Source organism: Gadus morhua, chromosome 13, assembly GCF_902167405.1.
Source record: "Gadus morhua chromosome 13, gadMor3.0, whole genome shotgun sequence".
In the NCBI taxonomy this organism is placed as follows: Eukaryota; Metazoa; Chordata; class Actinopteri; order Gadiformes; family Gadidae; genus Gadus; species Gadus morhua.
The window spans coordinates 6,718,549-6,745,430 of NC_044060.1; the positions used below are offsets into that span (position 1 = coordinate 6,718,549).

The 26,882-nt window shown below is 48.1% G+C and overlaps 1 protein-coding gene across 1 annotated transcript in view; it reads left to right on the forward strand.

Annotated features, from left to right (window-relative positions):
* tex264a (testis expressed 264, ER-phagy receptor a) overlaps positions 1-25,863 on the forward strand; it is a 28,007-nt gene extending 2,144 nt beyond the window's left edge. The window contains exons 2-4 of the mRNA XM_030375920.1: positions 3,957-4,178; positions 24,446-24,617; positions 25,345-25,863. Of these exons, the coding sequence (XP_030231780.1) occupies positions 3,957-4,178; positions 24,446-24,617; positions 25,345-25,793 (843 nt within the window). The 3' untranslated portion in view covers positions 25,794-25,863. The remainder of the gene's footprint in view (positions 1-3,956; positions 4,179-24,445; positions 24,618-25,344) is intronic.
* Positions 25,864-26,882: the final 1,019 nt, after the last annotated feature.

The following is a 26,882-nucleotide window of genomic DNA, read 5'->3' on the forward strand; positions in this document are numbered from 1 at the left end:
TGGCGTCTTATTACGACATTTTTTAATGCAATGATGTAGTTAAGGTTTATGAATAAATTACCCTTGGTTACCCCACAATCTTGTCACATGTCAGCATTGTTAGGCTGTATTTTCACAAGAGGCCTGGTTAATGTTGTGAAGATGCATATTTAACGAGTAAGGTGGAAGAACCCCTGAGCAGCATGATCTAAGTGTTTAATGAGAGGTCTGTAGTTGGTTAGTCTCCATGGCTATTGGGAGATGTATCTCTGCATAGGCCTAGATTTTCTTCATGGATACAGGTGCATCTCAATGAATTAGAATATTGTGGAAAAGTGAATTAATTTCAATAATTAAATTCAAAAAGTGAAACTCATATATTATATAGATCACTCAAGCCACACTGAAATATTTCAAGGCTTTATTTGTAATAATCTTGATGATAATGGCTTTCAGCTCATTAAAACCCAAATTTCCGTATCTCAGACAATTTGAATATTACATAAAAAAAGTGGCCTTATCCAGTAAAAAACGGATAAGGCCACTTGGCTCAGGGTAAGGGTTGGGGTTAGCTGCCTGTTAGGAGGCTAGGCAGTCAGGGTAAAGGTAAGGGTTATGATGATATATTTGATTATATAACGATGGCCGAGATCACTCGCTGAAACCGCCACTGGAAAAAAACGACATAAAACCAATATGTGTTGCATGGTCCCCTCTCCATGAACCATATCCCAGCTTCAGGGGGCCGCACGTCGGTCCCTGAAGGAAGGGCTGCGAATGAGTTCCAGCGAGCGTGAGGATGTGGTTGTTTAGAGTGTGTGGCGATGAACAGCGTGGGGCGCCTGTTCCTTCCCTGACGAACCGCGGGCCAAATGAAATGTCACGCCACGGCGGCGCCGGGAGCGATGAAAGAGGTGTGAGATCTGTCAGAGGAGGGAGAGTGTAAATTGACAGAAGTCTCGCTCGCCTTCGGAGCCTCGATTCAATGGCGCAACCGACGCGTCACGGGCCCCCGATCAGAGCACAAAGCCCACTGGGCTAGGCTAGCTGATCCTAACTGCACTAGGCTAGCTGATACCACTGGGCTAGCTGATCCTCACTGGGTTAGCTGATCCTCACTACACTGGGCTAGCTGACCCTCACTGGGCTAGCTGATCCTCACTAGGCTAGCTGACCCTCACTGGGCTAGCTGACCCTCACTAGGCTAGCTGATCCTCACTGGGCTAGCTGATCCTCACTGGGCTAGCTGACCCTCACTAGGCTAGCTGATCCTCACTGGGCTAGCTGATCCTCACTGGGCTAGCTGATCCTCACTAGGCTAGCTGATCCTCACTAGGCTAGCTGCACCTCACTACACTAGGCTAGCTGATAACACTACACTAGGCTAGCTGATCCTCACTAGGCTAGCTGATCCTAACTAGGTCCACCCTTGGTTTGTTGACACGGCGACATGAAAAAACGGGTGAAACGGGTGAAACATGTGACTCTCGGTTGGTTAACTGGGCTCTTTTAAAGAGTGTTCCACTACGACCTGCTGTCTTCCACTATGCCAGCAACAGGCTGGCCCGTCAATAGGAGGTAACCCAATGTGGGTTAGGGTTAGCTAACCCTACCCTAACGCTACCCTACCTTCAACCGCTCGGTTCACTTCAGCGGTTCCAGCGGCCGGCGAGAAATAAAATACAATATCATATTTACAGCTCCATGAATCTCCTCAGAGATTCTAACCCGCATGTCAGTCGAGTGAAGAAGAAAGGGAACCAACGGGAACCTCCACCTGTTCCCTCACTGAGGGCGGGCAGGGGGGGGCACCCGGCTGCACAGGGACCAGGTACCCTGGACCCCCGAGGGACCAGGCCGGTACCCCGGGGCTATGGTTACCCTGGGCCTCCACGGACCAAGCTGGAGGCCCCCTGGAGCTAGCAGGAAGATTAAAGTTGACCCTCACCTCCTGACAAGAAGGAGGAGGAGAAAGTCCTCCTCCCTCTGGGGCTGGAGAGGAGCGGAGGAGGTGTTGAGGTGAACCTGCCTCGGCAACAAGATGTCCTTCCTCCTGGAGACCTCCTCCTCCTCCTCATCATCAGTAATTATAGTATACAGGATCCCAAGGACGCCAGAGTCATTACTGAGGAGGGATGAGCTCTGCCTGGAGGGAAACCCTCTAAGAGAGGGAGAGACACAGTGAGGAGATGAGGAGAGAGAGAGACAGAGAGAATATGGAGAGAGAGAGAGAGAGAGGCACAGAGGAGATGGGGAGAGAGAGAGAGAGAGAGAGAGAGAGGGAGAGAGACAGAGAGGATATGAAGAGAGAGGGAGAGGGAGAGAGAGGGAGAGATACACAGAGAGGAGATGAAGAGAGAGGGAGAGACACAGAGAGGAGATGAAGAGGGAGAGAGAGAGACAGAGAGGAGGGAGAGGGAGAGAGACACAGAGGAGATGGAGAGAGAGGGAGAGGGAGAGAGACAGAGGGAGGGAGAGAGAGAGAGAGAGAGAGAGAGAGAGAGAGAGAGAGAGAGAGAGAGAGGAGATGGGGAGAGAGGGAGAGAGAGACAGGGAGAGATACACAGAGGAGATGAAGAGAGAGGGAGAGACACAGAGAGGAGATGAAGAGAGAGAGAGAGACACACAGAGAGGAGGGAGAGGGAGAGAGACGCAGAGAGGTGATGGGGAGAGAGGGAGGGAGAGAGAGAGGAGGGAGAGAGAGAGAGGGAGACACAGAGGAGATGGGGAGACACAGAGATGGAGAGAGAGAGGAGATGGGGAGAGAGGGAGAGGAGATGGGGAGAGAGAGGAGATGGGGAGAGAGAGAGACAGAGAGGGAGAGACAGAGGAGATGAAGAGAGGAGTTCGAGAGAGGGAGAGAGAAAATGAGAGGAGATGAAGAGAGAGAGGGAGAGAGAAATAGAGGGAGAGAGACACAGAGGAGATGGAGAGAGATGGGGAGGGTGAGACAGAGGAGATGGAGAGAGAAACAGATAGGGAGAGAGACATAGAGATGGAGGGAGAGAGACAGAGGAGAGGGAGACAGAGGGAGAGAGACATAGAGAGTAGATGGGGACAGAGACATAGAGAGGAGATCCAGAGAGAGAGAGAGAGTTGGAGAAAGGCATGGAAGGAATAATCTCTATGTCTGTCTGTGCAGGCCCTCCTACAGTACCTAACGGTCTCTAGTCAGACAGGTCCGCTCTCTCTCGGCTGAAACATGGAGACAAATGGCATCACAGTCTGTGTGATGCTTCAGACCTTCTCTCCGTCCAGCCTCTCAGTCGCTCCAGACACTGGGGGCTCCTGTGGTTCTCCTTAGCCAGGTGGAGAGGGGTCCTCTTGTCTTGAGCTCTGCTGATGGATCTGATGGTCTTGAACCACCAGCAAAAACAAAATTCAAGAGAGGAAAATGAAGCAGCTAGTCTGTGTCCTCTGGTCTATGTCTCAGGTCTGTGTCTCCGGTCAATGTCTCTCAAGTCCGTCCCTGGTCTCAGGTCTATGTATCAGGTCTCAGGTCGATGTATCAGGTGTATGTCGCAGGCCTATTTCTCCTGTCTATGTCTCAAGTCTATGTCAAGTTGTGGTCCAGGTGACACAAACAAACAGTACTGTGTCGGACACGTTCCAACATGTGATTACCACGACAGACACTGTTTTGCTGTAGCAACTGATGTTGGTGAAACAATGTTGTGTTGCTGCTCCTGAAGCCCCTCTAGGATCGATCGTGTTCCCTTATCTTCTATGCTTTGCTGTTCCAAAGCCATGAGTGAATATAGTTGAGTCTTCAGTAATGCTCCTGTGGTACTGGCGTCCACATTCTGCTGTTCATTTCCTTCTTGTAATGCAAGTCAACCCACCAAACAACAATGCTTTAATCTACGTACATCTCCTCCCCTCTCCCTCTCCCTCCTCCTCCACTCTCTCCCGCCTGCTCCTCAATCTCTCTCTCCTCCCTCTCTTCCTCCCTCTCTTCCTCCCTCTCCCCTCACCAGAGGCCAGCCGAGCAGTGCCGCTACGTGGTGGGCAGCGTCCTGAGCGAGGGCGAGGAGGCCCCCGACCCGGAGCTCCAGAAGCTGTACGAGCAGCACGGTTTCCGGGTGTTCTCGCTGCCCGAGGTGACCCACGCGGTGACCTCCAGCTTCCCAAGCACCACTCCCCTCTCCCACATCCTGGGACCCTACAGAGTCTACCCAGCGCTCTCCTCCTACATCGAGGTAGGCCTGGCTCCCGCCTGAATCCTCATCTACAGATCACCCTTACTCTAGCAAGAATTGAGGGGCACTCGAGTTGATTCGTTTTTTTCGAATTGGTAAATGAGTATTCACCACTCATAAGAAAGACCTTCTCTCATCACGGCACTGCAGTGAGGACTGTTTCATAGCTCTAAGATATACCATACCTAATGACTGCACTGCAGTGAGGACTGTTTCATAGCTCTAAGATATACCATACCTAATCACGGCACTGCAGTGAGTACCGTATCATAGCTCTAAGATATACCATACCTAATCACGGCACTGCAGTGAGTACCGTTTCATAGCTCTAAGGTATACCATACCCTGGCTTTGAACTTTTTGAACTGATGCCCTCAGGGAGGCGCTACAGGTGCATTAGGACTAAAACAAATAGATTCAAGAACAGCTTCTTCCCAAAAGTAATAACCTCCCTGAACTCTCACATGAAGCACTCCTAGTTCAACCACCCCAAACCCCGGACTCATACCACTCATGTGCAATATATTATATTACACACTAGATGGGCTATATATATACATACATATGTATATATATACAGTATATATATATATATATATATATATATATCATGTGCAATATATACATATCTTACACTGGATAGTACCGTATTTATTATTTATTTGCAATGTACACACTCGTCAGGACTGCACACCCTACCTCCCTTTTATTATCTCTACATGTCCTGAGTTTATGTATTTGTATTGTATAGATGTATTTTTGCACTGCTTGGAGATGGCTGTTTTAATCTCATAGTACATGTGTACAGTGACAATAAAGGTATTCTAATTCTGACCTAATCACTGCACTGCAGTGAGGACTGCTTCATAAGAAAGAGGTAAGTGATTAATGATGCAGTGATTAGAGATGGTCTGAGTTTTCAAACAGTCATTAAAAATGTGCTCAATGGGAAAACATCCGTCTCCAAGGATCAGAGACTTTAGAAATACTAGACAATCACAGAGTACGTTTTGGAAATACTGAATACAAGACAATCAGAGAGTATGTTTTGGAAATACTGATGCTAGACCATCAGAGTATGTTTTGGAAATGCTGAATACTCGACAATCAGAGCACATTTTGGAAATGCTGAATACCAGACAATCAGAGAACATTTTGAAAATAGTGAATACTCGACAATTAGAGTACATTTTGGAAATACTGAATACCAGACAATCAGAGAACATTTTGGAAATACTGAAAACTAGGCAATCAGAGTATATTTTGGAAATATTGAATACCAGACAATCAGAGAGTACATTTGGCTCATTACTAGTTAATCAGAGTACATTGTGCTAATTTATAGTTAATCCTAGTAAATTTGGCTTATTACTAGTTAATCAGAGTACATTGGGCTCATTACTAGTTAATCATTGCATGTTGCTGGTGAGTCCTTTTGGCCAAACAACATCATCATCCTGTCACCTTCATTCATGCGTTGTTGAATTCATCACGTGTGCAGAATTGACCAACAGAGGAGATGGTAGTTTGTATAAAACCAAAGGTCTCCCAGCAGGCGACCCTCAGGATGGCCTGAGAACACAGAATGGCCTTTACTGGTGACATTTCCACACTGGGATTCATGGAGGAGCCTCCCTTAGCAGGAACAATGCTGAGGAGGAACCAAAAGGAGTAAGGGGTGTGTGTGTGTGTGTGTGTGTGTGTGTGTGTGTGTGTGTGTGTGTGTGTGTGTGTGTGTGTGTGTGTGTGTGTGTGTGTGTGTGTGTGTGTGTGTGTGTGTGTGTGTGTGTGTGTGTGGGATAAACATGCACTTCTTTATTTAGATTTACCTCTGCAGTAAAGACCATTTTTGTTCTGATACATTGTGATGGAATAGTAACACGAAGTGTGTGTGTGTGTGTGTGTGTCCCGAGCCGTCGTCTTAGCACTGTGCGTTGAGTGACAGGTCAATGAGCAGCTCCCAGCGCTAGCTGCTAGCCCACTGCCAATAGTGATGGGATAGCATCTAGCGCTAAGCTAATGAATAATGAAGAGTGGCTTATAGAGGTTTAAAGGGTAGTATGTGGATGGCCCCGGGTGTGTGTGTGTGTGTGTGTGTGTGTGTGTGTGTGTGTGTGTGTGTGTGTGTGTGTGTGTGTGTGTGTGTGTGTGTGTGTGTGTGTGTGTGTGTGTGTGTGTGTGTGTGTGTGTGTGCGCATGATTTATTGAATGAATCCATAGTGTAAGGGTTTTTCTAAACAAAGTGAGGTGCTGGCTCGGCCCATCAAGGAGATTATAATCATTTCAATGAAGCAGACAAGCAGCTCAGACCTGGTTCAGAAAACAGGTTGTGTTCTGGTGGTCCTGGGGTGAGGGGAGGGTTAGTGTCATAGGGCCATACAAGTCTCTCTCTCCCGCTCTCGCTCTCTCTCTCCCTCTCCCTCTCCCTCTCCCTCTCGCTCTCGCTCTCTCGTGCACTTTCATGAACCAAAGTAAAGAATACTTTAGGTGGATAATAAATCGGCCCATGCTGTACAATCAGCTCTGTCAAATAGTTGCAAGAATAAAGCCAAACTTCATAGATTTGGTGTGAGTTAGATCTTAGGCTAACCTAAAAGTTTATTCTTGCATACATTCTCTGTGTGTGTGTGTGTGTGTGTGTGTGTGTGTGTGTGTGTGTGTGTGTGTGTGTGTGTGTGTGTGTGTGTGTGTGTGTGTGTGTGTGTGTGTGTGTGTGTGTGTGTGTGTGTGTGTGTGTGTGAATCTTTTTACATCAGTGAGTGTAAATCTCTCTGTCAGAGTTCTCAGCCTTCAGCCTCTGTGCCGCCGCCTCTCTTGTCCAGCTGACCTACATTTGATTTAATCAATCAAAGTGACGTTGTGTTCCTCTGTCCGCCGTGGACAACTCTCTCTTAACCTCTCAATCCCTTATCGAATCCAACGTAGAAGATCACCCTGGTATGGGGGTCTGGGGGGTCTGAGGGGATCCCAGTCAGGGTCTTAGGGGGTCAGGGGGCTGAGGGTCTTGAGGGGGTCCCGGGTCAGTGTCGTTTTAAGACATCTAGAGGCAGTTTAGCTGTCAGAAAACAACTTAATCTCACGCACACAGACCCACAGGCAGAAACACAAGCTAACAAAGGTTTTCTTAGTGCATGGGGCCTGAAGTTGGAAACATAGAAATGTGTGTGTCAGGATGTTGGGCTGATGGTGAATCGATTCATAAGGATCTTGGTGATGTAATAATGAAGTGAATGAACTCATGATGATATCGTTGTTCTACTATCAGTGTGAGTCATATGATGGCTAACCCCAACCTCATCCATCATGTCGGTTCAGAACCTTGTCCATAATGTCTGTCCTACTCCTACCTTCGGTGACACTGTTGTAGCGGCCAGAATAATGTATGGAGCTCACATCTTTAGATGTGTATTCGTTGGTTACATCCAATAAGCTTAATGATGCAACATGATGGCCTGATGAGGGCAGAGAAATGCTTAGCATATGAAAGCGTCTCCTGGAATAAAAGGAGCGCAAGCTGTGCTGTGATGTGCTTCCAAGGATAAGCCAATCAGAATGGAGATCAGGAGAACAACAGTGAGATTGAAGGCAGTGATAAAGCAGCCCTGGGGGGTCATATGAAGCTGTAATCCGGGGTCCAGGGGGGCCCCACGTGTCTCTGATCATTCAATGATTCACCGCACTCTGCCTCTGCTGAGGCCTGGCGATAGTGTGGGGATTGAGCCACTGTACCAGAGAGAGGAGCCTGGCTGAGGAGCCACCGTGCCGGTGGTGGTCCACAGGTCTGCCAGGGTGGGGTTAGGGTTAGTGTGAGGGTATCCACGTGTGTTGGAGCAGTGAGCAGAAGAAGCCGTCATCGTGATGATCAAATAACACGCTGCGCTGCCGCCCAGGGGGTCCAGCTTGTGCTCACTCAGAGTAGCTGTGGTCGTGTTAGATGATGCTGTCGTGTTAGATGCCGTGGTCGTGATGGATGCTGCGTTTGTGTTAGATGCTGAGTTCAATTTAGATGTTGGATGCCGTGATCGTGTTAGATGTTAGATGCCGTGGTCGTGTTAGTTGCTTCGGCCGTGTTAGATGCTGCAGCCTTGTTAGATGCTTCGGTCGTGTTAGATGGTTCGGTCGTGTTAGATGCTGCAGTCTTGTTAGACGCTTCGGTCGTGTTAGATGCTGCCACGCATCTTAAGCTCAGTGTGGAACAGGAGGTTAAAAATAAGGCCGTGGGAGTGTAATGCAGAACAGCGTCCGGGCGATTTTGATTTGGGTGGTCTTCACTCGGGATGCAGCAGCTACTTCAGCAGGAGGCCTCTTTATTAATTTGTTTTTAGTGTTTACTGCTATTTTTGTTGAAAATGGGTGAGAAAGGAAAAGGAATTTCTTAAGTCCTGTCATTTCCCTGTTCAGTTGCCTGTTTATCTGGAGGGTATGATGATGACGGGGGCTGATGATCGAAGCAGAGACAGAGAGACGTTCTCACCTCGCTAATAAAGATAGAGAGACGGAGCGAGGGCGATTTGTTGTTGTTGTTGTTGTTTAAGGCAGAGACGAATTAGATACTCCCCCTCCACGCCGCCCACGCATCCAGACGGCCCTCCTACCACAGAGACCTCTCTCCATCGTGCCTCAAGAGCATCTCAAGAGCATCTTGTCTTCTCTTCTTACATCTTGTTGCATCAAGTCCTCTTCTGGTTGTGATGCTTGTGATCTGGTGTAGAAGGTTATCTGAGGAGATTACAGGGGCCTGCGCTTGGAGCCACTCGGGAGCCCCGGCCCCAGACTGCAGAGACCATCGTTAAAGGGGACCTATTATGCTTTTTGACTTTTATGACCTATAAACGTTGTTATAATGATTGATAGTCATGTTTAACCATCCACAAAAAATGATGTAGATTTTCGGGTAACTCTTCCTCTCATCTGGGCGCTTTCAGCCTTCTCTGTGAACGCTCGGTTTCGTCCTTCTCCGCCCCCTCGCCCCCCTCAACTCCGTTGTGATTGGTTAGCTTCCTTGAAGCGCGCGCGCGGGCAGATTTGACCAGGCATATGGGGGCGCGGCAGGAGTGCCTCTACGTAGATGATTTCCCGGAAATGTGAACAAGTGAATCGCAAACGTTGTCCCGAGGGTTTAGCGCTCTGCACAGCCACCTCAGACTGTCAGCAGGGAATACGTCGAAATGCATGTACGTCATTGTTTGACACTTTAGTATGGTTAAACATGACTATCAATTATTATAACAACGTTTATAGGTCATAAAAGTCCAAAAAGCATAATAGGTCCCCTTTAACTAACGTACTGACAGCCTCTTTCCATCCCACTGTGGCCCCAGTGAGGTACTGGGAATCACACTGTGTTCCCAGTGAGGTGGTGTTAATTACAGCGTGTTCCCACTGAGGTGGTGGTAATTACACTGTGTTCCCAGTGAGGTGGTGATAATTACACTGTGTTCCCAGTGAGGTGGTGGTAATTACACGGTGTTCCCAGTGAGGTGGTGATAATCACACGGTGTTCCCAGTGAGGTGGTGGTAATTACACGGTGTTCCCACTGAGGTACTGGTCATCACATTGTTTTTCCGGTGAGACACTGGTCACCAGCTCCTCTCTAGAAGAGACTCTGGGTGCAACTGGTTCCAGCCGGTTTTCTGTTCTGTTCCCCGGAGAGTCTCCAACCTGACATGTTGCCGTGTCATCCGTTTTCCTGAAGGTGAACTACGATGGTGTAATATTTGTACATGCCTCCTACATAGTGGTTGCTGTCATGTCTGTTCAGAATGAGCCGGTGTTATAGTTTGGATCAATAAAACACCTAGAGGAGGAGGAGGAGAGAGGAAGGGGAGGAGAGGAGGGAGGAGAGGGGGGGAGAGAAGAGGGGGAGGAGAGGAGAGAGGAGGAGGAGGAGGAGGAGAGAGCAAGGGGAGGAGAGGAGAGGAGAGAGGAGGGGGAGGAGAGGAGAGGAGGGGGAGGAGAGGAGAGGAGAGAGGAGGGGGAGGAGAGGAGAGGAGGGGGAGGAGAGGGGGGGAGAGAAGAGGGGGGGAGAGAGGAGGGGCAGGAGAGGAGAGGAGGGGGAAGAGGAAAGAGGATGGGGAGAGAGGTGAGAGGAGGGTGGGGGGAGAGGAGGTGAAGGGGGAGAAGAGAGGCGCCGGAGGGGGGGTCTCAGTGTGTTCTACTTTGATCCTCACCCCATCCTCATATTCTACAATGCACCTGGACCCCCCCCCCCCCCCCCCGTCTGGTGGGAGGGTCCAGAGCAGTCAGGGTGGGGCTGTGGAGGGAACGTGACGCAGACGAGCAGGTAGACAGAGGGTTGAGACCGGGGAGCAGAGGTCAGAGGTCGGTGTGTGATGGGTGTTTTTCTCTTCGTGCCGTTGGTTATTTTGCAGCACAGCCAGCGTCGAGTCGACTCGTTCATTATTGATGGGTCCCAGCGACCACTGCTTAACACCCCCCCCCCCCCCCCCCCCCCCACCTCAAGAGCACTTACAACCCGAGGAGCAACAATCACCCCCTCCTCCTCCCCTCCACCTCCCCCCTTTCCTCCTCTCCTCCCGTCCTCCCCCAGCCCCCAACCCTCCCCTCCCACTCTTCTCCTCCCCCCCTCCCCCCCTCCTCTCCTTCCCTCCCCCCCTCCTCTCCTTCCCTCCCCTGCTCTCGTCCCCTCCCCTCCTCCTCTCCCCTCCTCTCCTCTCCTCTCCTCCCCTCCCCTCCTCCTCCTCTCCCCTCCTCTCCTCCCCTCCTCCTCTCCCCTCCTCTCCTCCTCTCCTCCCCTCCACCCCTCCTCCCTTCCTCTCCTCCTCCTCTCCCCTCCTCTCCCCTCTCCTCCTCTCCTCCTCTCCTCCCCTCCTCCTCTCCTCTCCCCTCTCCTCCTCTCCTCCTCTCCTCCCCTCCACCCCTCCTCCCTTCCTCTCCTCCTCCTCTCCCCTCCTCTCCTCTCCCCTCGTCCTCCATCACAACCCACGCTGTGTGTAAAGAATGTGTGTGCATGCGTGTGCATGCATGAAGCGCGTGTGTCTGCACGCTTCCATTTGCTCTTCAGTTGAGGGTGAATCCACCTCTCACATCTTCACTGACCCAGTTAGTGTCACCTTATTGATACATGAATAAAGGTTGCCATGGAAATCTCCCTTCTGGAGGAGCCATGATGGGGACATCATGTTGTTGTTAATAAGGACTGTCCCTCTGAGACAAGCCATCACAGCACGCACAACACCTGCACACACATGAGGACCAATCACAATATAACATAACATAATAACACTGAGCTGCCAATCACAATATAACATAACATGATAACACTGAGCTGCCAATCACAATATAACATAACATGATAACACTGAGCTGCCAATCACAATATAACATAACATGATAACACTGAGCTGCCAATCACAATATAACATAACATGATAACACTGAGCTGCCAATCACAATATAACATAACATGATAACACTGAGCTGCCAATCACAATATAACATAACATGATAACACTGAGCTGCCAATCACAATATAACATAACATGATAACACTGAGCTGCCAATCACAATATAACATAACATGATAACACTGAGCTGCCAATCACAATATAACATAACATGTTAACACTGAGCTGCCAATCACAATATAACATAACATGTTAACACTGAGCTGCCAATCACAATATAACATAACATGATAACACTGAGCTGCCAATCACAATATAACATAACATGATAACACTGAGCTTCTAATAAAAAAATAACATGAAATGTTAGCACTGAGCTGCTGATAATAAAATTACATAACGTGTTAACACTGAGCTGCTAATATGAAAATAACACTATGTTAACACTGAGCTGCTAATAACTGAATAACATAACATGTTAACACTGAGCTGCTAAAGCAGAACATGTTAACACAGCTCACCTCTGAGCCACACACACACACACACACACACACACACACACACACACACACACACACACACACACACACACACACACACACACACACACACACACCCTGGGGTTGCCCGTCCCTGTGAGCCCGTCAGGGTACGGCGGGTCTATTGACCGCTCTCAGCGCGGTGGCGAGGGCTTCGTGGTCTTTGGCAGCAGTTCACGGCCTTTAAGCCAGCGGTCACAGCAGGAGCCGCCTCTGTCTCCTCACGTCTAGAGGAGGAGGAGAGATGAGCTCCTCTTCCAGAAGAGGAGGTCAGACGATGTCCGTAGCACAGACCGGAGTGGAGGACAGCTGGCCCACTGGAGGACTGGAGACCGAAGGCCGCAATACTCCAGTAAACTGTCCCTCTGTTTAGAGCAGCGTGGTGGGGATTGGTCCCTCTGTGTAGAGCAGCATGGTGGGGATTAGTCCCTCTGTGTAGAGCAGCATGGTGGGGATTAGTCCCTCTGTGTAGAGCAGCATGGTGGGATTAGTCCCTCTGTGTAGAGCAGCATGGTGGGGATTAGTCCCTCTGTGTAGAGCAGCATGGTGGGATCAGTGTCGCTCTGTTTCCAGAGCATAGGGGTTAACCTCCTCTCTGGAGGGTTATTACGTCAGAGCACGACACACATGTTTATGGAGGTAAATGTGTACTCTACTGCTGAATCCACCTCATGACGAGGGCATGAGAGGGGGTGGAGGAGGAGGAGGAGGAGAGGAGGAGGAGGAGGAGGAGGAGGAGGAGGGGATGAGAGGAGGAGGAGGAGGAGGAGGAGAAGGAGGAGGAGGAGGAGGAGGAGAAGGAGGAGGAGGGGAGGTGGAGGAGGGGATGAGGGGAGGTGGAGGAGCTCCTTATCACACTCAGATGTTGGGAGTCCTCACTGACCTACTGTCCTTTTGTTCCCAATTCAGAAGGGACCAAACCCCGAGCCCACCCGTCCCAGTGTGTGTCCATCTCCCTCGCTGTACATTAGACCACGACAGGCCTCATGACTAATGCATGGCTTCACTACCTTCAGGCCTCAAACCGCACTGGAGAAGGCTCGGCGTATTGGACACAACACAAAGAGAGACGCTTGTTTTTATGAACTTGAAGAGACAACGCAGCTCAGGAACAACGGACCCGCGTGCAGCCCTGCTGGGCTTGAGATGTTCTGGTATAGGTCAGTATTAGTACAGTAGTATTGGTTCCACTGTACTAGTACTGCTGTATTAGTACAGTAGTATTGGTAATACTTATACTTGGTAATACTTATATGTATTAGTATATACTAATACTTTGTAAATACTTATGTATTTGTACAGTAGTATTGGTACTAACCCCTTCAGCCCAACACCATTAGGGCTCAGTCCATATGCAGGTCAGATATATATTGATCCCTTGTTCAGTTAATATCAGACACCAACGATAAGCTACAGAGATCTCTGTGGGTCGCTCTTTATTCCTCCCAGAGTTCACAGTGTCACGTCTAGCGTTCTGAATAAGGGATAATTGGTCTGGTGTTTATTTAGTGTTGGAGTAGCGTGGAGGTGCAAAGAGAGAAGAAGAGAGTCTGAAACACTTTGACTATGTGCAGAAGGACGATAATGAGGTGCTGAGTTTGGATGCAGAGGTCAGCAGAACGAAGGCACGCTGGTACCGCTGGACGGGCCCAGGGTGTTGAGTCAGGGCCGAGGTCAGACTCCTGGACTACGCCTTAAGAATTAATCTCTAAATGAATTGATTATGACACTTTGAGAGAAACTTGTTCAGAAAGAGGTCGAGCTATACTCAGGTTCAGCCTTGAAGAATGAACAAAGCTGCAGGTCGGGTCTGGACCGAATGTGGCTCAACTCCTCAGGCCTGATAACTGGAGGGAGATCACAACAACATTACACAATCCGAATACAGAATACAGAATACCTTTTCAAAGGGAGACCTTCCACCGCAGCAAGACGGAGAGAAAGAGCGGTGGAAGTGAGCGTCTGATGTGAGAGTCCATTGTAGCGTCACCTTGTGTCAGGAAAGGCGAACAAAGGCCTTTGTTCCTGGAGGACAACGCCATCAGTGGCCGTCCTGCCTCCTGTCAAAGGCCCTGGTAGGCCGGGGTCACCCAGCTGGGGAACCTGTCCGGCCACTCTGTCCTCACAGCACGCTATGTCTGTGGTCACTAGGGGTGGGGGTCTCTGGAAGTCTTTGGACACCAGGACGGTCTCTCGGTCTCTCGGGGTCTGGGGGTCTCTGGATGTCGGTTGACACTGGGGGGGCGGTCTGGGGGTCTCTGGATGTCTGTGGACACTAGGGGTGGGGGTTTGGGGTAACTGGATGTCTGTTGTCACTAGGGTCTGGGGGTCTCTGGATGTCGGTGGACACACTAGGGCTGGGGTTCTGGGGGTCTCTGGATGTCTGTTGTCACTAGGGGTGGGGGTATGGGGGTATCTGGATGTCTGTTGCCACGGGTCTGGGGGTATCTGGATGATTTTGGTCACTTGGGGTGGGTCTGGGGGTCTCTGGGTGTCACTGGACTCAGTGACACGATCTCATCTCTGATATTCAAACTAGAAAAGCTACTCAGTGGAAATCCGCTGGTGGAGAAATGCAGCTCTGAAGTCAACGGTAGCTTTGAGCTGCTCAGTGTTTCATTAGAGGGGGAGGTGGACCGCCTCCTCGAGGTGTGGAAGTGGTATTTAGCGCTCAGCATGCCACAGGTTACCCTGGTTATATTCTCTATCAGCAATCCAAGACCCACCAGCACCTCCTCCCCCTTTGCCCCCACCCCCCCTTCTCATCCTTATTCTATCCCTCCATGCCTCTCTTCTGTCTGACTGTCTGTCTAATGGGAAGGAAAACCAACTAAACCTAATGATGAGGAAAACCAACCAACCCTAATGGTGAGGAAAGTCTCAGATGTAATTGTGGAGCGTGATCATGGAGGTACAGGCTGTGAATACCGACCATGAGACGGTAAACAGGTGGGCGGGTGAACAGGATTCTTCCAGAGGAACACGGTGGCACAGCGAGTGTAGGTTGCTCGTTTGTTTTGTAGACGCCACGAGCCAATGTTGAACCGACATGTTGGCTAAAGGGATACCCCAAGAAATGTCAATTGTAAATTGTCTTAACAAGATTCAGACGGGTTGTTTCATTCTAAATCCAACATTGTGCGGAGAATTGGCTGGGTTAGCTTTTGCTTTGTTAAGCGCTTCGATTGACTTAGTCACAGTAGAGTCACAGTAGCCTAGCGTCTGTGCATGTGAAGCATTAATTATTATTATTATTATTTTTATTATCACACTTTTCATTATTTTATGGAGATTATCACAAAGATAATTTGTCACTTATTTTGGTGCTGTGATTGTTCAGCCACCTGTGACAAACCGCTAAAGGCCCACTATTTTGTCAAATGATCTCTGTTTCTAGCAAACTAAAACAACTACCCCTTACCTCTGTAAGTCATGGAGGCAAGCGATTGGGAAGCAAACACTGAAACAGTGCACTCTAAGTGAATCTCGGTTACACAGGCAATCGCCAATTTACCGATATCTTGGCGTATCCCTTTGAACTTGAACCATGTTGAACAACTGAAATCCACAAGCTTTGACTATTTTTTAATAAAACCGGGTAAGACCCCTGCTACCGCGTCTGTAGGAGTATAACCCTGGCATCCTTTAATGACTATATTTAGAGCGCAGGCTCCAGTCACACAGTGAATATCGCTCCTCCAATGGATTAGATCCACCAGCGAGAGCTGTGGGCGATCGGGCCGCTCATAGGGGCTGGCCCCGTGCCCGCGTGTGGGCCTTCTGAACCAAAGACATCTGAGACCGCCACGTGCCGCCGCATTACCGCCATTCAGGGGCCTGTCACTCAGAGGACATGAGCTGGAGCAGAACGCTCCCATTCAGTGGGCTCATCCAATGTGTGGGGGGGCTGCGATCGGTGGGCGGTGAGGATGAGGAGATGTGAGCGGGAGGAACGGGCTCCACATGAGAGGGTTGAGGAGAGTGTTGGACAGGGACCCGGCGCCGCACCACCGCCTCCGATCCCACCCCCTCCGCGTCCCTTCCTCCCTGCTGGGTTTTACACCCGCATGGATGTGAGATAGTGCCGCTAACGAATGAACCTCTTCCCGAGCTCCGTTCTCCTGTCAACATCGGATGTAGTCAGCTGGCCGTTTATATCGGTGTGTGTGTGTGTGTGTGTGTGTGAGAAGTGTTTGGCGTTTCAATTAGAGGGGAATGTTCCAACGTGAGGCTCCGCCTCAGACGGTCATTACTCGACCATCGCTTTGGGAATAACGTCATCAAACGTGTGTGTGTGTGTGTGTGTGTGTGTGTGTGTGTGTGTGTGTGTGTGTGTGCGTGTGTGTGTGTGTGTGTGTGTGTGCGCGTGTGTGAGACGCAAACTCACGATGCATAGTTTTTAATGAGGAGCGTCGACTGTGCTTACTTTAAGTTCTTCATTAACGTGACGCTGTCTCTGTGGAGCTTCCATTCATCTTCATCCATTAGAACCGTCAGGGGCCTTCACACGGAGCTACTGGCACCTGGGACTGTTGCTTATGTGGCGTATAGATATAGATTGATAGATCGATAGATTAGCATTATTCTCCATGTGTTGAGAACAGTTTTGTCCAAAGGAAGATAAATGGTGGCTGGTTGTTTCTGATGGAAGAGGAAGCATTGCCCCTTCCACAATGTTACCAGCCTGATCTGCATGCTCTGGGTTCGAATTGTTTTCTTGAAGCCCACTGGGTGAAGATGTGTGATTTCACATTGAAATAATAATAGTCTCTTTTACCCTAGTAGAATGAACATTGTTTGCTGTTGCCTACTAAGTGAGCTGTTTTCCAAGTATAACAATTCACTGTTATTAGAAACATCAGCTACAAGACAGCCGTGCTCATCTGGAATAGTCTTCTGCTTCAAGACTGTCTCTCTCATCTGAAAACAATTTTGTCTTTCTCTCTCTTCGGGAATAGTCTTGTTCTTCAAGACCACCTCTCTCATCTGGATTGGTCTTGTTCTTCAAGATTGTCTCTCATCTGGATTAGTCTTGTTCTTCAAGACTGTCTCTCTCTTCTGAAAACAGTCTTGACCTTCAAGGCTATCTCAAACATCTGTAACAGTCTTGTTATCCAAGACTGTCTCGCTCATCAGGATTAGTCTTGTTCTTCAAGACTGTCTTTCTCTTATGAAAACCGTTTTGATCTATAAGACTTTCTCTCCAATCTGTAATAGTCTTGTGTCTCAAGAATGTCTCTCTCATCAGGAATAGTCTTGCTCAAAACTGTCTCTCTTCTGAAAACAGTCTTGATCTTCCGGAGACATTGGGGTGCCCTTCCACTGTTCCCCCCCACCAGCTCGTACGGAGGATCAAAGTGTCCGGTCTCCATGGACCAGCGAGAGAGGGGAGGGTGTTGGGCTGAGGCGGTTGCCCTAGCAACAGGCTCAGTATCAGCTGCCCGTAGACTAGAGCAGCAGAGGAAGGAGGTCCCACACCATACCAGTGGTGACAATCAGTCGAAAAGATGCACTCAGTCTGTCTCTGTATCTTGAGACCACAAGAACTAATTCCGAGAAAGGTGATTTCCTTTTAATGGGTGCATATTTGCAATGTTCAAATATGACCAAAAGCCCATAAAGAGCGACAAATATCTCCAGTCTGCTGCGCCTCGTAGTTTGACCTCAGAAGAATGACCAGACACCACAACACGATGCAGTGTGTGTCTTCAAAGGATGGTTTCATTCTTCATGTGCTGGTTATGTCCCCATTGTACCGGTGGTGACGTCTACATCCAAACAGCTTCCTCCTCATCTGATTTCCTACACTCTCTTTGCCCTGAGTTCATGCGAAAATGACTATGTTGGCTGACTGCGTCGCTGTCACTTGGTGTGTTCGTGTTGAGGACTGCTTCTTATTCAGTCTGATATAGTGTTGGAAACTGTCGGCTTGGAACTCTGCCCTAGCTGTCAAACCTGAGAGACGAGCTCCTCCCTCACAGAGCTCATGTAACAGTCTGGGTAGGAAGGAGTTTACCTGCAGAGTTTACCTGCTGTCCACTTCCAGAGGGTCAAGGCAGTGTAGAGCTGCCCGCACATAGTCAAGTCTGTTGTTTTTTCTCATCTTGCAGCTTTAATTATATTGCCGTTTTGTTGCATTTCCAATTTTGCAGAGTTTCAGTAAATATCTCTGCTTTGTGTTTTTCTCCAGCAGCAATACCCTTTATGTTTGACTGTTTTACAGCCACTTTGTTGTGCTGATGAACTTCCTCACGCTCAAAGCTAAACATATACAGTAAATAATGCAGTGTATAAGAGAAAATAATGCAAGTGAGTTTAATGTACGGCGACCCAAGGCCGTTGAATATCGCTCTGACTACCCTTTTCTCAGGAATGATAAGGGGGCACATTTCCTTTTGCTTCCTGCGGTTTTGTGTCTTTGGTGAGAAAGAGCTGCTGACATCGGCCCTTCCACATCACCCATCTCCCAATTAGCAACGGGCTGGCGAGGTGAAAGCAGGGAGCACAACCTCCACCTCAGAACACTTGTTACAGTTACAGAGTTTGTGCTAGTTCCCTTCCGTCGAGTTCCTGCATGATGGCGTGTTAATTGTCATCTTAGAGTTAAACTGCATAACTTTGAGTATTTAATGTGTTTGAATGGAACTGGAAGCCTTGGAAGAGGTATGATGGAGGAGACTCTGACCTTAACCCCCTAACTATTACTCGCCACACAAAGCAGAGTTTCAGCGATGCTGCGTTGATATTTGGTTTAAAGCCACTAGTTAAAAGGAAGCAGCCTTGAAGGGACGGACTGACGGACGCCTTTCAGAAGGACTAATGAGAGCTAATCAGTGGCTAAGGCGTAGCTGTGGTTTATACCTCGATGGCCCAGGAATAGTTGGCACTTCAAATCAAGGTCTTCTATTCATTCTTCTCACCAGGCTGTGGACCATCTCTCTCCTCCCACCTTCATTCTCTATTTCCACATCAGTTTGATCCTCTTACATCTAAGTTCAATGATGTGCACTGAACACAACACAAGGCTATCAGCTAGGCTCAGGTGTAGTTATTATTATTTTTATTATTTTGTATTATACCACGGTCTGCGGGAATACTCGATTCTGATTGGATGCAGGGTGTGCATTAACTACTGATATACGGACACCTGGACAAGTAGTTCCGTCAAATTGTCTGTTTACCGTTCTCAATTAATGCGCTAGCTGGCGTATCGTCTCTAAAATAGTAGTAACCATAGCAACGGGAAACAAAACAAAGCTGAGCGGACTATAATACCTCCCGCTACCTCCCGTTCTAAAGTCGTAGCTATGGCCCGTCCTAATTACTGGAGGAGTGAACAACGTTTCCGTTGCATGAGAACCCAACGGGCGTGTAATAGTGGTTCCGGGTATTAGTCGGATCCTCAGGCGTAACCAGGGAAACAAATGTATGTTTTGTGGAAAACTTTATATTCAGATTGTAAAACGCATGAAAATATAAATTAATGGTCTTAATTTGGTCACCGTTGGTAAGTGACCGTGGTATAAGCGGGATAATGCCCTTCGAGGTGTCCATTATCAGGAATTAATGGACTTCGCGGAGGCAACCGTCCTCCGCTTCGCGTCGGACGGTTCACGCCTCCACGTCGTCCATTAATTCCTGATAATGGACACCTCGTCGGGCATTATCCCTTACTTATACCACGGTCTGCGGGAATACTCGGTTCTGATTGGATGCAGGGTGTGCATTAACTCCTGATATACGGACACCTGGACAAGTAGTTCCGTCAAATTGTCTGTTTACCGTTCTCAATTAATGCGCTAGCTGGCGTATCGTCTCTAAAATAGAAGTAACCATAACAACGGGAAACAAAACAAAGCTCAGCGGACTATAATCATGGACATAATAAAGGAGACTATAATACCTCCCGCTACCTCCCGTCCTAATTACTGGAGGAGTGAACAACGTTTCCGTTGCATGAGTACCCAACGGGCGTGTAATGGTGGTTCCGGGTATTAGTCGGACCCTCAGGCGTAACCAGGGAAACAAATGTATCTTTTGTGGAAAACTTTATATTCAGATTGTAAAACGCATGAAAATATAAATTAATGGTCTTAATTTGGTCACCGTTGGTAAGTGACCGTGGTATAAGCGGGATAATGCCCTTCGAGGTGTCCATTATCAGGAATTAATGGACTTCGCGGAGGTGAACCGTCCTCCGCTTCGCGTCGGACGGTTCACGCCTCCACGTCGTCCATTAATTCCTGATAATGGACACCTCGTCGGGCATTATCCCTTACGTAACTCACACATATACACATGCACAGGCACACAAATGAAACGGAACTCTTATTAAAACGCTGTTTCCGTTCGTAGACTTTAATAGATAATGGCTTGATCCTCGGTGTAATTAAAGGAGCGATATGGAAAGAGTATTTGCTGTTTGATTGCTGGAGTGGGTGGATATGGGTGTTTATTTATGAATGCATGTGGGTGGATAGTGTCTGAATGATTAACTTGCCAAAAGTTGAACACCAACTTTATTGATATCATTATGAATAAAGCCACGTATTTTTTATATCTACTCGTTAAAATTAAATAAATGATGTAGTTATGTTTGTATTCTGATTCATTTCCATTTAGACTGTCTTCAGGGAGAATTCAAGGGAAGTTTCAATAAGACGGGTGAAGTAACAGCGTGTAATTATGGGCTGTGTTATGAAGGGGTTCAGAGGGTCCTGTGTTGGTCTTTTCTGTATGCAAGTTTCCAGAATAATTCCTCACTTATTAACTTATTTCTTTCTTTTTCCGTTCAGCCGTAAACCTAAAAGGAGGTTTATAAAGAAGGGAGAACACACAATCCCAACCATGATTCAAATTGTTAAGGCAATTTACAGAAACACAAAAGCTATAAAGGATTAGAAATAAGAAAAGCCTTCGTTAAAGAAAAGTCTAATAAATGACCATATGATTTATTAAATTAAGTGTGAGACGAGAGAGACGCATTCTTCGCTTTGTGTGTTTTGATGAACATTTTTAATTATAAACCCTCATAGATAACAGAATACTTGGAGGAAGTAAGAAGAGGAAGATTCCTTTTTTTTAAAGATCAGACTTTTGACAATTAGGTTGAACAATAACTGCTTCCATTGGAGACCGGCTAGCTGACAGCAACGTGTGTGTGTGTGTGTGTGTGTGTGTGTGTGTGTGTGTGTGTGTGTGTGTGTGTGTGTGTGTGTGTGTGTGTGTGTGTGTGTGTGTGTGTGTGTGTGTGTGTGTGTGTAACCTTGATTCATGCACCACTCCTGCGGGGTCCCAGGATGGCCCCATGGTTTATTCATGGAGAGAAGAAGAAAAAAGCCCTGTGTCGTTACCACGGCTGCAGGGCAGGAAGGCGGGCGATTTTTACAAGGACAATAGTGGGAAGGCTTGGCGAGGGAATCCAAATGCCAGAGTATTATTTTCAGGTACTGAGTGTGTTTGTGTGTGTGTGTGTGGGTTCAACCCTAGACATTAATAGTGATATTACTGATTATGTCTTCCTTATAGAGCTGCATTCTAACTAAATGTCACTCTCGGAGTCTGTGTGCTCAGAGGCAGGAGGACAGAAATCACTAATGACAGAACTTACTATTGACAGAACTAACTATTGACTGAACTCACTAATGACTGAACTCACTAATGACTGAACTCACTTATGACAGAACTCACTAATGACAGAACTTACTATTGACTGAACTCACCAATGACGGAACTCACTATTGACAGAACTCACTAATGACTGAACTCACTAATGACAGAACTCACTAATGACAGAACTTACTATTGACTGAATTCACTAATGACAGAACTCACTATTGACAGAACTCACTAATGACTGAACGCACTATTGACAGAACTCACTATTGACAGAACTCACTAATGACTGAACTCACTAATGACAGAACTCACTAATGACAGAACTTACTATTGACTGAATTCACTAATGACAGAACTCACTATTGACAGAACTCACTAATGACAGAACTCACTATTGACAGAACTCACTATTGACAGAACTCACTAATGACAGAACTCACTATTGACAGAACTCACTAATGACTGAACTCACTAATGACAGAACTCACTAATGACAGAACTTACTATTGACTGAATTCACTAATGACTGAACTCACTAATGACAGAACTCACTAATGACAGAACTTACTATTGACTGAATTCACTAATGACAGAACTCACTAATGACAGAACTCACTATTGACAGAACTCACTAATGACTGAACTCACTATTGACCGAACTCACTATTGACAGAACTCACTAATGACTGAACGCACTATTGACAGAACTTACTATTGACTGAACTCACTAATGACAGAACTCACTATTGACTGAATTCACTAATGACAGAACTTACTATTGACTGAATTCACTAATGACAGAACTCACTATTGACAGAACTCACTAATGACTGAACTCACTAATGACAGAACCCTGAGTATATAGCACTCTAATGTATATACATATATCATCTACAGAAGTCTAATGTATACATATAAATATATAGAACTCTAATGTAAAATGATATTAAATATAGAATTATAATGTAAACATGAATATATAGAACTGTCTGTCTCTCTTCTCTCTCTCTGTCCCTTCTCTCTTCTCTCTTTCTTCTCTCTCTTCTCTGTCCCTCTGCGTCTTCTTTTCGAAGGTCTGATTGTATCTCATTAGAGGTCAGAAGTGAATATTCGGGTAGAAGAGGGATTGTATTTCCTGCTATTACTTGAAATTCATCTAAGCATATCCAGATATTAGATATAGAACATATTAGCATTATATTAGCATTCTCATCAATGTTTCCAGTATGAAACCTTATGCTCTGAGTGATCTGAGCCGCAGTGGGGTAGGGTTATCCCTAACTAGGGTTATTAACCCTAAATAGGGTTAACCCTAACTACATGTCAACCTGGCGTCTGTCAGCCATCGTCTCCTCCCCCTCTCTCCCCCCCGGTCCACCGGGACATGAAACGGTTCAGAGGTGTGAATTGAACGTCTGGCAACATTTGTGAGAAGGGTCTTTTTGTTGTTGAAGAAGATGCCTCTACACGCACACATAGTCTCAGGGTTAGTTGGTGCTTGGTGAGGGGTTAGTTGTGTGGTTAGGGTAAGGGTTAGTTGTTGTGTGGTTGGGGTTAGTTGTTGTGTGGTAGTTTGTTGTGTGGTTAGTTGTTGTGTGGTTAGGGTTAGTTGTAATGTCGTTAGTGTAAGGCTTAGTTGTTGTGAGGTTAGTAAAGGTAAATTAGTGTGCGGTTAGTGTAAGGGTAAGGATTTAAATTAAGGCAGATTAAGTGTGAAACACCGGTGAAGTCTCCCATTATTAAGCCAGCCATTAAAACGAGCCATTATTTATGTAATGGAGAGAACTAGACTTCTGAAGAAACTCTTATTGAGACGATGAGGCATTCACCAACTGTCAGCTAGAGGCTAGCTAGCCGTCCCTCTGGCTGAAGAGTCTTTGAGGAGAGGAGCTCTGATTTACTGTCTTGGTAACAGAGTATAGCAGGAGGGTATCATGGCTACTGTCAGCCTGCAGCCCATGCAGGGATCCTCATGTTGTGATCGCTCTTGTTTCTATTATTCCCAGCAGCGATAAAAGCAATCAAACACAGACTTGGGTTGAGTTTACACACCACTAGGCTGGGGAAATAAAGAGTGTCCAATCAGAGAGCAGGCAAGGGCAGGGGGAGGTGTTACCCAATACCCTCTGTTTCTTTACCTTCATGTTTTAATCTTGGTTTAAATGCTAGTAGTATAGCGAATCTATCTGCTATTTATGTATTTATCTCCTGCTGAGAGTGATGTCAAAAGGTATCCGGGGTCAGTCCATCATTGGTCGTTTCATCGGGTCCACTGTGGTCCTGATGAACCTTCTCTGGAACCAGTGGAGATCTCAGTGGGAATGGGACCGGGAGGAACGACTGGGGTGTAGATCTTTGTTTGTCATTATTCCCTGAATAACAATCACAGAAGCTGACCAAGGTGACTCCCACATCATTCCTTGCGGTCAATGAAGTCGATGTGTGAAGGGTTAAATGTATATTTATTGAGGGCATTGAGCCAGACACTTTCCATGCACCCATTCACACACCGTCGACGGAGTCAACCATGCAGATGACAGTCAGGGCGAGGCGCCTGGCTCTGGGACAGCTCCACACTCGGCTTGGAGGAGCCAGGGATTCCAACTAGCAGCCTCCTTCCGCTGGCCAGTCAGCCCGCTCTACCTCCTGAGCTACTGGCGTCTGACTGATCTTTTACAAAACAAGTTTGGTCATTTTTTTTCTAAATCACGTCTTCTTCTGTGATCTTTATCCCCCTGACAGGAGCGGAAGCTGAGTGCGTACCCGACGGTGGAGGTGTGCAGGGACGAGCAGACCCTCTACATGGTGCCGTTGGACCGCCAGACGGAGTTCTTCGTCCCAGAGATGAAAGAGGAGGGGAAGGCCGAGCTGAGAGAAGATGATTCAGAGGAAGACAGAGGGACCGACATCACTGGTAGCCATTCATGTCGTCTCTCCATCTCCTCTGTGTCTCTCCCTCTCTGTCTCTCTCGCTCTCCAACTCCTCTCTATTTCTCTCTCCCTCTCTCTCTTCATCTCCTCTCTATTTCTCTCTCCCTCTCTTCATCTCCTCTCTTCATCTCCTCTGTCTCTCCCTCTCTGACTCTCTCTCTCTCTCTCTCTCTCTCTCTCTCTCTCTCTCTCTCTCTCTCTCTCTCTCTCTCTCTCTCTCTCTCTCTCTCTCCCCATCTCTGTGTCTCTCCCTCTGTCTCCCCATCTCCTCTGTGTCTCTCTCTCCCTCTCCCTCCTCTCTGTGTGTGTCTCTCTCTCTCCCTCTCTCTCTTCATCTCCTCTCTGTGTCTCTCCCTCTCTGTCTCTCTCTCTCCCTCTCTCTCCATCTCCTCTGTCTGTCTGTCTGTCTGTCTCTCTCTCTCTCTCTCTCTCTCTCTCTCTCTCTCTCTCTCTCTCTCTCTCTCTCTCTCTCTCTCTCTCTCTCTCTCTCTAACTGCTTCCATTGGAGACCGGCTAGCTGACAGCAACGTGTGTGTGTGTGTGTGTGTGTGTGTGTGTGTGTGTGTGTGTGTGTGTGTGTGTGTGTGTGTGTGTGTGTGTGTGTGTGTGTGTGTGTGTGTGTGTGTGTGTGTGTGCGTGCGTGCGTGCGTGCGTGCGTGCGTGCGTGCGTGCGTGCGTGCGTGCGTGCGTGCGTGCGTGCGTGTACGCAGGCGCCGACTCCCACAGCGACGTGAGCTCGGGGAGCAGCGGCGCCCCGTGGGACGGCACGCCGCTGCCCGCCTCCACGGCCGCCTCGCTGGCCTCCGCCTCGCTGGCCTCCGCCTCTCTGGACTCTGCCCCTCTGGGCTCCGCCCCTCTAGGCTCCGCCCCTCTAGGCTCCGCCCTTCCGTTGAGGGAGCTGGCGGACGGCGAGGAGCGGCTCCTCGGGGACCAGGACTCGGACAAGTCGCTGGGCAGCGGCTCCTCCTTCGAAGAGCTGGACATGGAGCAGGGGGAGAGACGGGAGGAGGAGGAGGAGGAAGAGGAGGAAGAGGAGGAAGAGGAGCAGCTGGGAGGAGCGGCAGGGGGAGGCGTGGAGAAGGAGTTGGAGCACGGAGCGGAAGGAGCGTCAGAGCATGAGAAGGAGAAGAGGGAACCCTCTGGTGATGGAGCGGAGTAGGAGGAGGAGAGGAGGAGAGGAGGAAAGGAGGGAACCCTCTGGTGAAGGAGAGGAGGAGAGGAGGGAACCCTCTGGGGAAGGAGAGGAGGAGGAGAGGAGGAGGAGGAGGAGGAACCCTCTGGGGGAGGAGAGGAGGAGGAGGAGGGGAGGAGGAGGAACCCTCTGGGGGAGGAGAGGAGGAGGAGGAGGGGAGGAGGAGGAACCCTCTGGGGGAGGAGAGGAGGAGGAGGAGGGGAGGAGGAGGAACCCTCTGGGGGAGGAGAGGAGGAGGAGGAGATGGGTAGCGGTGGGGAGGGGAGGAGGGGGAGGGGGAGAAGGCGAGGAGAATCCCAGTCTCCCAGTCTGGGTCCCAGTCTACCCTGTTGGGAGCTCGCTGTGTGTTTTCATGTTTTCATGTCAAGCCAACAGATCAACTTTATAGAAAACACAAAACGGGGGCCAGGCGGACACGATGAGTCAAACTCAGTCTTATTTAAAACAAAACAAAATTATGGTTTCACTAATCAGCATATCAATAATATTGCCTTATAACAATGCATTGTTATTCTTTATTCAAACCTGTCCGTGTAAATGTGCTAAATATTTTCTTTTTCTGTGCAAGATATTCACCTCAGCTTTTAATTAGGCCGTAACTAATTATTCCGTCCGCATGAAGTCACAAATGTTCTTTTGTACCTGATATTCCAGCTTTCCTTTCTTCCTTTGGGCTCGTAGAGTTCTGAACAATTTCATGCAGTCTTTATTTCATCTTTCTACAGTTAGAAAATATCATCTTATGTTTCTCCTTTGTGCGCTCCTGGTTTGAAAGGACTTGGAAACACCTGAGAAAGTATTAATCTGGGACACGTCGCTGTTCCGATGACGCACAGAAGAGAAAAACTCAACAAATAAATCTGTTTTACCAAACCTCCATCTGAGTCGACTTCTTCTCCAAACGAGGTTCACTAGACATACTTCTCATTAATAAAGGTTTCGGTAGGCCTACCTACTTCTCATTATAACTGGTTTCAGTAAGCCTACCTACTTCTCAATAGCAGGTTTCAGTTGGCCTACCTACTTCTCATTATAATGGGTTTCAGTTTGCCTACC